We start from the raw sequence: 15,168 nt of genomic DNA, 5'->3' as shown, positions 1-15,168 counted from the left end.
GACTCACAAGGCATGACCTGCCTTTCACAAAGACATGCTGACTATCCCTAATCAGATTATGTCTTTCCAAATGCTCATAAATCCTGCCTCTCAGGATCTTCTCCAACAACTTGTCCACCACTGAAGTAAGACTCACTGGTCTATAATTTCCTGGGTTATCTCTACTCCTTTTCTTGAACAAAGGAACAACAACCCTCCAATCCTCCAGTACTTTTCCCATCCTTACTGATGATGCAAAGATCATCGCAAGGGGCTCGGCAATCTCTTCCCTTACTTCCACAGTAGCCTGGAGTAAATCTCATCCAGTCGCAGTGATTTATCTAACTTAATGCTTTTCAAAAGGTCCAGCACATCCTCTTTCTTAATGTCTATATGCTCAAGTGTTTCAATCCACTGCAAGTCATTCCCATAATTGCCAAGGTCTTTTTCCCTGGTGAATACTGAAGCAAAGTATTCATTGAGTACCTCTGCTACCTCCTCCGACTCCATGCACGTTGCCAATATCGCACCTGATTAGTCCTATTCTCTCATGTCTTATCCTCTTGCTTTTCACATACTTGTAGAATGCCTTGGGGTTTTCCTTAATCCTGTTCACCAAGGCCTTCTCATGGCCCCTTCTGGCTCTCCTAATTCCATTAAGCTCCTTCCTGGTAACCTTGTAATTTTCTAGAGCTCTGGTAGTAGCTAGTTTCTTGAACCTTTCATAATCTTTTCTTTTCTTCTTAACTTGATTTTCCACATATTTTGTACACCATGATTCTTTAACTCTACCATCTAAGACCCTGCCTTGTACAGCTAGAACCTGGACTTCCTGTCAGATCCCCAGCAGGTGGTAAGAGTGAGCTCCCTCAGCTCCACCCCGCTCTCAACACAGGAGCCCCTCAGGACTGTGTACTAAGTCCCCTCCATTACACCCTGAATACCCATGACTGTGTCGCCATCCACAGCTCTAATCCACTAATTAAATTTGTAGACAACAGTACATTGATTGGCCTTATCTCAAACAATAATGAGGTGGCCTACAGAGAAGAAGTAATCTCTCTGACAGTAGTAGCAAGAAACAATCTCTCTCTCAATGTAGCAAAAACAAAGGAGCTGGATGTGAATTACAGGAGGAATGGAGATGGGCAGGCCCCTACTGACATCAATAAATATGGGGTTGAGAGGGCAAACAGCTATAAGTTGCTCGGCATCCACATCACTGAGGACCTCACATGGTCTGTACACACGAGCTGTTGAGCGCCTCTTTCATCTCAGACGGTTGAGGAAGTTTGGTATGGGCTCCCATATCCTAAGAACTTTCTACAGGGGCACAATTGAGAGCATCCTGACTGGCTGCATCATTGCCTAGTATGGGAATTGTACCTCTCTTAATTGCAAAATTCTGCAGAGAGTGTTGCAGACAGCCCAGTGCATCTGTAGTTGTGAACTTCCCATGATTCAGAACATTTACAAGGACAAGTGTGTAAAAATGGCCCGTAGGATCATTGGGGACCGAAGTCACCCCAACCACAATCTATTCCAGCTGCTATCATCCGGGAAACTGTACCGCAGCATAAAAGCCAGGACCCTCAGGCTCCGGGACAGCTTCTTTCAACAGGCCATCAGACTGATTAACACACTGATTTCTGCTCCCAAGTTCCTGCCTAATAGCATCATATTTCCCCCACCCCAATTGAATGTTTTCCCAAATTGTCTGCTCCCATCCTTCTCCAGCGCTATGGTGAAGGAGTTGTAGTCACTACCTCCAAAATGCTCTCCCACCAAGAGATCTGACACCTGACCAGGTTCACTTACTAATACCAGATCAAGTACAGCCTCTCCTCACATTGATTCATCTAGATATTGCATCAAGAAACCTTCCTGAACACACCTAACAAACTCCACCCCATCTAAACCTCTTGTGCTGAGGAGATGCCAATCAATATTAGGAAAGTTATCATCTCCCATCACAACAACCCTGTTACTATTGCAGAATCAGAATCAGCCTCCGTATTGTCTGTTACTGCTGCTGGGGGGGGGGGGGGGTCTATTAAAAAAAAACACCCAGTAGAGTTATTGCCCCTTTCCTTTTTCTGACCTCCACACACACTGACTCAGAAGACAATCCCTCTATGACTTCCTCCTTTTCTGCAGCCGTGACACTCTCTAATTAGCAATGACATGTCCCCACTTCTTTTGCCTCCCTCTCTGTTCTTTTTGAAACATCTAAAGTCTGGCACACTCAGCCGTTATTCCTGCTTCCGAGTCTCTGTAATGTCATAGTTCCACATATTGATCCATGCTCTAAGTTCATCTGCCTTGTTTACAATACTCCTTGCATTAAAATAGACACATCTCAAACCATGAGGCTGAGTGCATCTTTGGTCTAACACCTGCCTATCCTTCCTCACAAACTCCCTACAAGCTGTCTCTACTTGTGCTCCAACCTCCCCATCCTCTACCTCTTCGCTTTGGTTCCCATCTCCCTTCAAATCTAGTTTAAACCCTCCCCAATAGCATTAGCAAACCTCCCTACCAGACTATTGGTCCCCCTTGGATTCAAGTCCAACCTGTCCTTTTTGTACAGGTCACACCCCAGAAGAGGTCCCAATGATCCAAAAATCTGAATCCTTGCCCCCTGTTCCAATCCTTCTATTCCTATACTCACAGTCGCGTGGCACAGACAGCAATAACCAATATACCTTTGAGCTCGTCCTTCTCAGCTTCCTTCATAACTCCCTGTATTCTGCTTTCAGGACCTCCACTCTTTGTCTAGCCATATCACTGGTTCCAACATATACCACAATCTCTGGCAGTGCACCCTCCCACTTCAGAATGTTGTGGACATGCTCAGAAACATCATGAACCCTGGCATCTGGGAGGCAAACTACCATCCTTGTTTTTTTTTCCACATCCACAGAATCACCTATCTGTCCCCTTAACTATAGAGTCCCCTATTACCACTGCCCCCCCCCCTTCTGAGTCACATGGCCAGACTAAGTGCCACTGGACAGGATAACCGTGGCAGGTTTATAAAAGATGTCAATTGACATTTTGTCTCCAGAAACAGAGACGCAGGCATAGTCTGTGCCCATGGCTGCCTGTCGAGTTTGGAGAAAGTAGGAGGAACTGAAAGAAAAATAGTTCAGGGTGGGGATCAGTTCTGCCAGAGGAGGGGGACTGGTTGGTTCTTTTGTTACGAAAGAAGTGGAGCTTGGAAGCCTTCTTGATAGAATTGTATAGGGACTGGACATCCATGGTGAAAAAGAGGCAGTCAGGGCAGGGAAATTGAAAGTCTCCAAGGAGATCAAGGGCATGGGAAGTGTCATAGATGTAGGTGGGAAGGGAGTCAGCCAAGGGGAAGACAATGGTTTCAATGAACACAAGTTCAGTAGGGCTGGAGCAGTCAGAGACAATAGGCATATCTGGACAGTCCAGGTTGTGGATCTGGGGTAGGAAGTGGAAGCAAGCAGTGCAATTTAAGGGAACTGAGTTTGATAGCAGTGGTTGGGAGTTCTCCAGAGTGGATGAGGTCAGTGATGATGTTACTTTACTATGGATAAAAATTCTTACATAATCAGAAACTGAATAACTGAGAAGATGAATGAAGTTTTATAATCTCTCATTGTGTAATACCATTATCAAAAAACACAGCTGAGAGCTGAACTGGTAGATATAAAAGTGGTGAGTGTCTGAGTGTGTGAGAGAGAGTGAGTGTGTGTGTCTGTCTGTGCCCCTGTGTAAGGGATCAGCTGTCAGGCAGCATTGGGTAGTTTGATGAGACAGGGGCACCAGTTCCGAAAGATCGTTACTGATCATTCAAAACACCAGGGTGTGCATGCACTCGGTCAAGAGACTGTAAAGGGGTGTGGGTATGTCATAAGAAGTGAGAGATTGCAGAGTCCAATCTGCAATCCACGTGAAAAGGAATACAAAAGCAATTACAAGTTCAATGGCAAAGAAGTGGGAGATTGCAGAGTCCATGCTCTTGGGTTTTAACTATGTACTGTTTTAGTGTTATCCTTTCCTTGTCTTTTGCTTAATATGATAATTATTTTTATTTATTTAGAGATACAGCACAGTAACAAGCCTTTCAGGCCCAATGAGACCGTGCCACCCAGTTACACCCATGTGACCAATTAACCTACTAACTCGTAGGTCTATGGAATGCGGGAGGAAACCAGCACGCCCACAGGAAACCCACACAGTCATAGGGAGAACATACAAACTCCTTACAGATAGCAATGGGAATTGAACCCGGTCACCTGCTCTGTAAAGTGTTACTCTAATCGCTACACTGCAGTGACACCCAATTAGTGTGGAAATATTTAAGAGAGGTTATACCCAGACACACAAGACCTTAAGACACAGGAGCAGGCCATTCAACCCATCGACTCTGCTCCACCATTTTGTCATGGCCGATTACAGATTCTACTCAAACCTGCCTTCTCGCCATATCCTTTGAAGCCCTGGTTGATCATGAAACTATCAACTTCTGCCTTAAATGTACCCACAGACTTGGCCTCCACTGAGTCTGTGGCAGAGCATTCCACAGATTCACTACTCTCTGGCTAAAAAAAATATTCCTTCTTACATCTGTTCTAAAAAATCACCCGTCAATTTTGTGACCTCTAGTTCTGGATACCCCCCACCATAGGAAACATCTCTCCACATCCACCTTATCTCGTCCTTTCAACATTCAGTAGGGTTCAATGAGATCACCCCACATTCTTCTAAATTCCAGTGAGTATAGGCCCAAAGCTGCCAAAAAGCTCCTCATGTTAACTCCTTCATTCCCGGAATAATCTTCGTGAACCACCTCTGGACTCTCTCCAATGACAACACATCCTTTCTGAGATATGGGGCCTAAAACTGTTGACAATATTCCAAGTGCTGCCTGACTAGCATCTCATAATCTCCTCATATATTCTATTCCCCTTGAAATAAATGCCCACATTGCATTTGCATTCTTTATCACAGAATTAACCTATAAATTAACCTTCGTTAGCCTTGCACAAGGACTCCCAAGTCCCTCTACAACTCTGATGTTTGAATTTTCTCCCCACTTAGATAATAGGGGATAATACTGTTCCTTTCACCAAAAATGCATAATCATACATTTCCTAACACTGTGTTCCATCTGCCACTTTTTTTGCCCATTCTTCCAATTTGTCTAAATACTTTTGCAATTGCATTGTTTCCTCAGCACTACCTACCCATCCACTTATCTTCATATCATTCACAAACTTTGCCACAAAGCCATCAATTCCAATATCCAAACCACTGACAAACAATGTGAAAAGCAGTGGTCCCAATACTGACCCCTAAGAAACACCACTAGTCACTGGCATCCAACCAGAAAAGGCCCTTTTTATTCCTACTCACTACTTCATGCCTGTCTGCCACTCCTCTATCCATGCCAGTGTGTTTCCTGTAATACCATGGGATTTTATCTTGTTAAGCAATCTCATGTGTGGCACCTTATCAAATGCATTCTGAAAATCCAAGTATATCACATCCACTGCCTCTCTTTAGTCCACCCTACTTGTTATTTCCTCAAAGAACTCCCAAGAGATTTGTCAGGCAAGATTTCCCATGACAGAAACTTATTTTATCATTAGTCTCCAAGTACCCCAAAACCTCAGTGTTAATAATAAACTTCAACACTTTCCCAACCACTGAGGTTAGGCAAACTGGACAATAATTTCCTTTCTTTTGCCTTCCTCCCTTCTTAAAAGAGTGCAGTCCAATGACAAACAAGAGAAAATCTGTAGATGCTGGAAATCTGAGCAACACACACAAAATGCTGGAGGATCTCAGCAGGCCAGACAACATCTAAGAAAAGAGTACAGTCGATGTTTCGGGCCAAAGCCCTTCGGCAGGACTCTTCTCCTAGAAGTGGAATGACATTTGCAATTTTCCAGTCCTCTGGGACCATGCCAGAATCAAGTGATTCTTGAAAAGATTATTACCAATGCATCCGTTATCTCCTCAGCAACCTCTCTCAGGACTCTAGGATGTAGTCCGTCTGGTCCAGGTGACTTATCCACCTTAAGACCTTTGAGTTTGCCTAGCACTCCTGCTTACGGACCTCTGTCAGACTGCTAGTGCCATCCACAGTGAAGACTGATGCAAATTACCCATTAAGTTCATCTGCCTGCCATTTCTTTGTCCCCCATTACTACCTCACCAGCATCATTTTCCAGTGGTCCAATATCAACTCTCACCTTCCTTTCGCTCTTTATATAACTGAAAAAACTTTTAGTATCCTACTTTACATTATTGGCTAGCTTTCCCTCACATTTCACCTTCTCCCTTCTTATAGCTTTTTTAGTTGCCTTTTGTTAGGTTTTAAAAGCTTCCCAACCAACTTCCTACTCACTTTTGCTGCCTCTTATGCCCTTTCCTTGGCTTTTATGCAGTCCTTAACTTCCCTTGTCAACCACAGTTGCCTACACCTGCCATTTGAGAACTACTACTTCTGTGGGATATATCTATCCTGCACCTTGTGAACAATTCCCAGAAACTTCAGCCATCTCTGCTCTGCTGTTATCCCCACCAGTGTCCTCATCCAATCCACCTGGATAAGCTCCCTTTATTCCATTTTGATACTGATACATGTGACTTATGCTTCTCCCTCTCAAATTGCAGTATGAATTCAATCATATTATTGTAACACTCAGCTCTATCAACCCACGTTCGTCTAGGGGAAACCACCGTCTGCCCGCCAAACTGTGTCTCATGTTAGTGTAGATGTTGTGCATGCACCCTGGCACAAACCCACAACGTAAAATATCAGTCAATACACAATGTATGATTAAACGATTACACTTTGTAAGTTTTACTGTAACTATGGAGTTAGTAGAGAAACAAAAATATAAAATGAAAAGGCGCCAAGAATAGAGATTATACAGTTCGTACACATGTTGGAGCTCACACGATATCCTCGGTCCACCATTCAATTTCCTCCAAACTCCATGACCCTCGGACTAGGATCAACCTACGGTGGTCTAACAGAGCGCTTCCCACATGCCCTCCCTCTTCGCTTCTCCTCGCCGAACTTCCCGTGCACCAACCCCGGTTCCCACACATACAGCTGGAATAACAAGACTCCCATTGGTTAGTCCCCCCTTTATGAGTAATTATAACCCAAACATTTCAGCTACAGAGAGCATTACCTCATAGTTAAAATTACAGAGAAGCCATTTCATTTTAACACTTTAGAGAAGCAATTTTATTACTGAGAACCCTACATTATGATCACTGCCTCCTAAGGGTTTCTTGATGTTAAGCACCCTAAGAAGATCTGGATCTAAGATGGCCTTGCTCTGAGAAGGCTCAACTGCTCTAAAACACCATGTCATAGGCATTCAACAAATTCCCTCTCTTGCAATCCAACACCAACCTCATTTTCCCAATCCCCTTGCATATTAAAGTCCCCCATTACAATTGTGACAATACCCTTATAATATGCCTTTTCCAGCTCCCTTTGCAGTCTCAACACCACATCTTGGCTACTATTTGGAGGGTAATTATGATTCCCATGTTTTTCCCCTTGTAGTTTAACTCCACCTACAAAAATTCAACATTCACCCCATGTCACCTCTTTCCAAAGATGCAATTTCATCTCTAACCAACAGAACAACACCACCACCTATGCCTTCCTGCCTATCCTTTCAATAAAAGGATATCGTTTGATATTAAGCTTCCAACTATGACCTTCTTTCAGCCATGACTCAGTGATGTCATACCGACCAATCTCTAATTGCGCCACAAGTTCATCCACCTTATTCCGAATGCTATCCACATTTAAATACAACACCTTCAGTCCTGCATTTGTGCCCTTTTGAATTTTGTGTCTGTGGTACAATTTAACTCTTTGCTGTGTCTGCATTTGTACCCAATGACTGGCTTGTCCTTCCTTACATTCATATTACATCTATCATCTACTTGTAAACCTGCTGGCTCATCCTCAGCTCTTATCATCCTGTTTCCCATTCTCTTGCCATATAAGTTTAAACCACTCCCACAGCTCCAGTAAACCTGCCTGCAAGGATTTTAGCCCCCTTCAGACTTAAGTGTAACCCATCCCTTTTGTACAGGTCGCACCTGCCCCAGAAGATATCCCAATGTTTTAGAAGTCTGAATCCCTGCCCCCGCTCCAATTCTTCACCCACATATTTATCCGCCACCTCATTCTATTCCTATCCTCACTGTTGCGTGGCATAGGCAGTAATCCTGAGATTACTATCCTTGAGGTCCTGCATCTCAGCTTCCTTCCTAACTCCCCATATTCTATTTTTCAGGACATTCTCCATTTTTCTACCTATGCTGTTGGTGCCAATATATACCCACAACTTCTGGCTGCTCACCCTCCATTTTCAGGATATTGTGGACGTGTTCAGAAACATTACAGACCCTGGTACCTGGGAGTCAAATGACCATCCATGTTTCTTTTTTGCATTCACAGAATCGCCTGTCTGTCCCCCTAACTATAGAGTCATAGAGTCCCCTACTGCTGCTGCCATCCTCTTCGGTTCCCATTGAGCCACAAGGCCAGATTCAGTGCCAGAGGCACAGCTGGCGTTGCTTCCCCCAGGTAGGTCACACCCGACCCTCCCCAACAGTACTCAAAATTATTGAGGGTGTATCTTTCTGGTATCCTGACAACTCCAGCCAGCCCTCAACTCTGACTACTACCATTCACAGACCCTTGTCCTTCAGGGACAAGCAGAGCATTTTGTCTGAGCTGCCCTTAATTGCTTGTGGGAATGTGGAATTCTGATGCAAGCATGAAGAACCCCTCTGCCATCCAAAATCTAATTTGACATTGAAGCTATCACTTTTTTTTATTAATTTGTTGTGCACTATTTTTAATTTAATTATTTAATATACATACACACACTTAGTGCAATTTATATTTTTCTATATTTATCATGTATTGCATTGTACTGCTGCCACTAAGTTATCAAATTTCACAGCATACGCTGGTGAGGTTAGACCTGATTCTGAAATTGCTGAAATCCACAAAATGCACCCGAAGAACATAAAGCTATGTGCCCATGGAATATGTATGGCCTGGGGAATGTGAAATCGTACAAGGGAATGCTATTAATGAGGAAAGATATCACTGCTTTAAGGGGGAAGTGAGAATAATGGGGAATGATAACGTCAGTGGTTCAGAGCTAATGGGCATGCAATAAATTATGCAGAGTGTAAATATTGAGCACATGGACAGTACTTGGGGCTGAACAATCCTGGGAGGGATGTTCTATCCCTCCGGAAAATGTTGAAGGGCTAAGCTCAGCCAAATAGGAAGTTTTAGATTTGGGGAGAAGTGTGAGGTCAACCTACTCTGAAATAGTATGATGGGCTAGGGAGATAGATCAGAGGAGGGGGAAGAAAAGTTGTAAAGTGATTGTAGTGAATGTAGCTGCTGCAAAGGCACAGAGTTCTTGCTTTGTGTGCCAGCAACCGGAGCACCTAGCATGAATACTCATAAATTACAGCTTCCGTGTGATGTAGTTTTAGTCAGTCACAACATACACCTGAATGATACAGAGAGTATTTTTGGAAGGTAAAAAATGGCCAAGATTGGTTTTTGACAATAGAGAATTGGAATTTAGGAATGCCACCATCTTCCACAAACAGTAGAAGAATCAATGGCCAATCAAAAACCCCAAGTCATTCCTAACAATCACTTTGTAGAGGACAAGATGCAGATTAATTAGCCACTTTATTCTTGTACTTACCACTTAAATATTTAAAATCTTCTATCAATGCCTCAAACTGTTGATACTAACTGTTGATAAAAGTTGTACATGTTAGTTTAAGCTCCTCTTAAGAAATAATGATCATTGATATTATGCACATATGAACCATCTTGGAGCAAATACTGAGCACAGTTACTAAAATTTTTTAAATTGAAAAATGACCAGTTTGATAGATGATACCCAGATTCACAGTAAAACAGACTTTTCCCAAAATTATCTAAACAAAACATATTCAGGTTATGATCATAAGCATTTAAGAGTTAAACGTAGGATGAATAGGGTTTTAGTTTATAAGTTTCTAATATTAACTTCAACCCCTCCCCCCACACATACACAAAAGCAGAATCCAATTTCTTCCACATAACTCATTAAGACACCTACACTTTTAGACTGATTTAGCTTAAATTTATCACAAGATAACAATGTGCCCCCCCAAAAAATAACGGTTTATACAACATCAAGGCTCATTTTGTAACAAAAAGTGGAAGAAAATCTTAATTCAGCTGAAAGGTCTTTGACCGAAAACATTTGCTCTGTTTCACTTTCCACAGATATTGTCTGGTACTTAGTAAATAGAAGTGATTAAATCATGGTTCTCAGAAGTGGAAAGTAGTTTGCCTTCATATTATTTCTTGTAAATGCCATTAACAATCATAACACTAAGGAATGCTCAAAAAGTGCCTAAGATTTATTTAAATGAGTGGAATGTCATAGATTTATGTTCAAAATATTCAAAAGGCAGCTAGATATTGGTCAACACAACATTGTGGACCGAAGGGCCTGTAATGTGTTGTAGATGTCATGTTCTATGTCCTACTGAGTAACAATGAATTTGGAGAATGAGGATCAATGGAATGAATAATTAATTGACTGAGAAATTAACGTATTAAAACCCATTTTGAGTGGAAAATGGATAAAAGGTGCTGACAATGTATGTTTTGAAAGAGGTAAATTATTAACATGGTCTTGTTTCCTCATGATTCTTAAGATTGAGGACACTTCGCAAATATATTGTACTCCCTGTTCACAACAAAGTAAATTGTTCAAACACCATTTGAGGCTTCAGTACTCAATGGCTGGCATATTCCTTACAGGAATATTTTCAAAATATTTTGTAATAATCAATGCAGAAAATAATCAATATGGAAAATATAGGTATTCTTATCTGGTTCACTTTTTAAACCAGAAAAGTTCAAATTTCGCAAAAACAAATAATACAACATTCGGTTTTGAGAAGATACACCAATCATGACAACACTCAGATCACAATTTCAAAGTATCAAGGACAAACACACTATCTTCCACGATATACATTAGGGTTCTAAGTAAAGACAACACAAAGTACTTCTACAAGATGTGCAGTTCTTTTTACAAATTGAATTTTAAAATGAAGCTGACCTGGTTTAATTGCGCAGTTTTATACATAAGGAGCAAGATAACAGTAGTACTGATGGAGTGCAGAAAATAAATCTATATGTAGACTGTAAAAATAAAATTAGTTCTATAGATACTAAATCCAAGAACTGTTATATTTCGAGCTACAGAAGTGGGAAAATTTGGTTTGAATTCCTGTTACAACGCCCTGGAAACTAAACATTAAAGGACACCGAATTTCCATAAATCAATTGTTGAAGTTACAAAATCAATCCTGACCTAAAAACATTATTTGTTGTCTACAATAAAACTTATAAAACAAAAAAAATATATATATATACATATATATATATATATAAATAAACAGCTGCTCTATTTACTTCAATATTGCTGGCTTGAAGCCAGGTTGAACTTTTACCTTATCCTGAAGCTTGTTCCATCTGCTCAAAGCCTATTGTAATTTTCAAACTTCTTTTCACTGTTGATGCTTCAATTCTTTATTCTACATTTCCTCCTTTGAAAAAAATGTTTTTAAAAGTAATTGGCCACTGTTAATGACACATAGTGCTGCTACATTTACTGTGCAGGGGCAAGAAAAATAAGGAATGTGGGAAAGTGGCATTAAGACCTACACTAGAATGACAGAACAGGCTCAAGAGACCATTTGGCCTACTCCTGCTGCTTACATCTTCCTGTATATCACATCAATATAGGAATTTGATGTTCAAGGTACATCAATAGATGTTTGGATAGTTTAAAACAAACAAAGAAGGCAAAACTAGAGTCAAAGACCGTACTCACCCATGGCACTGTAAACTGAAAGGGGCAAACGACCTGCATTTTTGTACCACAAACACAATCCATCAAAATCCTCACCTAATTCATTGCCACTGGTTCAACAAAACACAAAACACTGTGTGCTAACTGCTGACCAATAAGACTGTCAGAGAATAACAATGAGCGTGAGGTAATTGGCCATCTAGAAAACAACATTACACTCAAGATTATCTGTTAACGGTAGGACTAAAAAGTGTCTTTTTTTTTGTCACTCACCCAGACTTTCTATTGAAAGCTAAAGATTCACTGCAATCTAATCGGTGAAGTAAACAGAGCAGCAGTTTAGTTGATCGGTTGACAGTTAAAACTGATATACAACCGCTTTCTGTTGTGACGTCACAGGAGTTTGTGACCTCAGAGGAGCGAGGAAAAATTCATACATCGTCCCACAATTCTAATAGTCGTTGGGGAAACGTTGAAATCCATGACAGAAAAATAAAGTAACTTTTAATTTTTCATACAAAACTGTGGAAGCACAGAAAGCCCGAGTTTCCGCTAATATACAACAAATAGTGCCGTCCCAAAGACTGAAAAGCCGACTTCCATTTGAGTAGGCAAACAAACCCATAAGTCACCTTTGAAAGGTTGTTGGAGGTGGTTCCAACATGTTAAGGAGCACCCGTACACTGCCCCTGGCAGGTCCAGTCAGAGCAGAACAGCTCCAGACCCAACCGCACCTCCGATCGGCCCAAGACCAGAGGAGCTGCATGAGGGAGTGGGGGAAGGAACTTTGGGAGGGTACAACGGCTGGCAGAAAGTTTTATTGGTAATGAAGCCTAACCGTGCGGCCTGCGGAACTGCAGGAGCCTGGAAAGAAGAGGAGATGGGGAAAAGACACGGCTTGGCTCCATCCACCGTCTAACACCACCTTCTTCCCTCTTCCCAGCCCCAACAAGTCCACCCTGCCCCGCCGACATACTCACAGACTCATGTGTGTTTGCTGCGGTCTGTAGCCACCACACTTCCCGTGCTAACGGCCGCCACTTCAAACCTGGTACTTCACGGGTTAACAGCCTAGGGTCCTATCCCGGATGGAAATGACATCCCTCGCGACTGCGCAAGCTCAGGCGGCAGTTAGACGCGGCAAGAGAAGCGTGAGCGTTATTGCATCACGTCTGCGTAATACCTTCATTGTGTTGTTTTGAAAGGGGGGTTGCTGTCATTGATAATGGTAACGTGGCAACCTGTAATAACATGGAGATAAATGTGATAAATCTCACAAATTGTAGATTATAGACAGATTTAAATAAAGGCATGGTTAGCAACACAAGTGAACTAGAACAGACATAAGGACAAATAAAAATATTTAATTAGCACACAAAATCCTGGAGGTACTAAGCAAGTCAGGCTGTTTTATGCAGCAAAATAAACAGTTGATGTTTCAGGCCGAGACCTTTATCAGGATTTCACCCTCCATATTGTTGGTTTATTTCCCTTCGCATATGCTACCTGACTTGCTAATTTCCTCTGGCGTTTTTTTATGTGTTGTTCCAGATTTCCACTGTCCGTAGAATCTCTTCTGTTTGTGATAAAGCATTTTAATTATTGAAAAGATAAAATATCACAGATCTTCTAAACCTAAGACTACAACAGAAATTTCTAAAAATGCAGGTCAGACAGTAACTTTGACGGGGAAGGAAGATAATATTTCAGTGGCCTAAAACATCATCAACCAAAAATGTTAATTGTGTATCTTGTAGATGCAGTTCGATCTACTCATTACTTCCATCACTTTCTGCACTTTACTCTTCCTGATGCTGCATTGGTAAATGTCCTTGGATCATTTTGATTGTTGAAACCTGTCTTGGTACTTCCATTTGGTATTTTGGGGCTTAATGTAGATCTAACTGCAGATCTAACTGTAGTACTCAAAAAGTATATAGTCAAGTCAAGTCACCTTTATTGTCATTTTAACCATAACTGCTGATACAGTACATAGTAAAAATGAGACATCGTTTTTCAGGGCCATGGTGTTACATGACACAGTACAAAAACTAGACTGAACTACATAAAAAACAACACAAAGAAAAAAAAAACAACTACACAAGACTACAGACCTACCTAGGACTGCATAAAGTGCACAAAAAAATAAATAATAAACAGGACAATAGGGCAGTAAGGTGTCAGTCCAGGCTCTGGGTATTGAGAAGTCTGATAGCTTGGGGGAAGAAACTGTTACATAGTCTGGTCGTGAGAGCCTGAATGCTTTGGTGCCTTTTCCCAGATGGCAGGAGGGAGAAGAGTTTGTATGAGGGGTGCATGGGGTCCTTCATAATGCTGTTTGCTTTGCGGATGCAGCGTGTAGTGTAAATGTCCGTGCTAGCAGGAAGAGAGACCCCGATGATCTTCTCAGCTGACCTCACTATCCGCTGCAGGGTCTTGCAATCCAAGATGGTGCAATTTCTGAACCAGGCAGTGATGCAGCTGCTCAGGATGCTCTCAATACAACCCCTGTAGAATGTGATGAGGATGGGGGGTGGGAGATGGACTTTCCTCAGCCTTTGCAGAAAGTAAAGATGCTGCTGGACTTTTTTTGCTACGGAGCTGGTGTTGAGGGAAAAGGTGAAATTCTCTGCCAGGTGAACACCAAGAAATATGGTGCTCTTAACAATCTCTACCAAGGATGTTCAGTGGGGAGTGGTCGCTCCGTGCCCTCCTGATGCACCATCAATAACTCTGAGACATGGGTTAAGGTAGGCTTTTATTGGTTGGAAGAAAGCACAAGCAGCAAGAGACCATCACACAACATCCTGGAGACTGAGGAAGGGTCTGTGTCTCCAATCGCCTTTATACTGGGGCCTGTGGGAGGAGCCACAGGAGCAGTCAGCAGGGGGGCGTGTCCAGACAGGTATATGTAGTTCACCACACCTCCTGAAGTCAACAACCATCTTTTTTGTTTTGGTCACATTAAGAGACAGGTTGTTGGCTCTGCACCAGTCCATTAGCCGCTGCACTTCCTCTCTGTAAGCTGACTCGTCGTTCTTGCTAATGAGACCCACCATCGGCAAACTTGATGATATGGTTCAAGCTGTGTGTTGCAGCACAGTCGTGGGTCAGCAGAGTGAACAACAGTGGACTGAGCACACAGACCTGGGGAGCCCCCGTGCTCAGTGTGATGGTGTTGGAGATGCTGTTCCCAATCCAGACTGACTGAGTTCTCCCAGTCAGGAAGTCTAGTATCCAGTTGCAGAGGGAGGTGTTC

The 15,168-nt window shown here is 42.2% G+C and overlaps 1 protein-coding gene across 7 annotated transcripts in view; it reads right to left on the bottom strand.

Moving 5' to 3' along the window:
• Window positions 1–13,008, bottom strand: part of spop (speckle type BTB/POZ protein) — a 121,552-nt gene extending 108,544 nt beyond the window's left edge. For 2 of the 7 annotated variants that reach the window (XM_059956640.1, XM_059956634.1), the window contains exons 1-3: window positions 12,890–13,008; window positions 11,548–11,643; window positions 9,735–9,784 (exon numbers count right to left, since the gene is read on the bottom strand). Coding sequence is in view for 1 of the 7 variants with exons in the window: in XM_059956633.1 (XP_059812616.1) it covers window positions 12,890–12,897 (8 nt within the window). In the remaining 6 variants the exon portion in view is untranslated. The remainder of the gene's footprint in view (window positions 1–9,734; window positions 9,785–11,547; window positions 11,644–12,889) is intronic. The other 5 variants (XM_059956642.1, XM_059956635.1, XM_059956639.1 and 2 more) reach the window with 4 other exon arrangements.
• Between the last annotated feature and the right edge of the window lie 2,160 nt (window positions 13,009–15,168).

The sequence above is a fragment of the Hypanus sabinus genome, chromosome X1, assembly GCF_030144855.1.
Source record: "Hypanus sabinus isolate sHypSab1 chromosome X1, sHypSab1.hap1, whole genome shotgun sequence".
Taxonomy (NCBI): domain Eukaryota; kingdom Metazoa; phylum Chordata; class Chondrichthyes; order Myliobatiformes; family Dasyatidae; genus Hypanus; species Hypanus sabinus.
The sequence above is the reverse complement of the archived record's forward strand: the minus strand, read 5'-3'. Positions and strand labels throughout refer to the sequence as shown.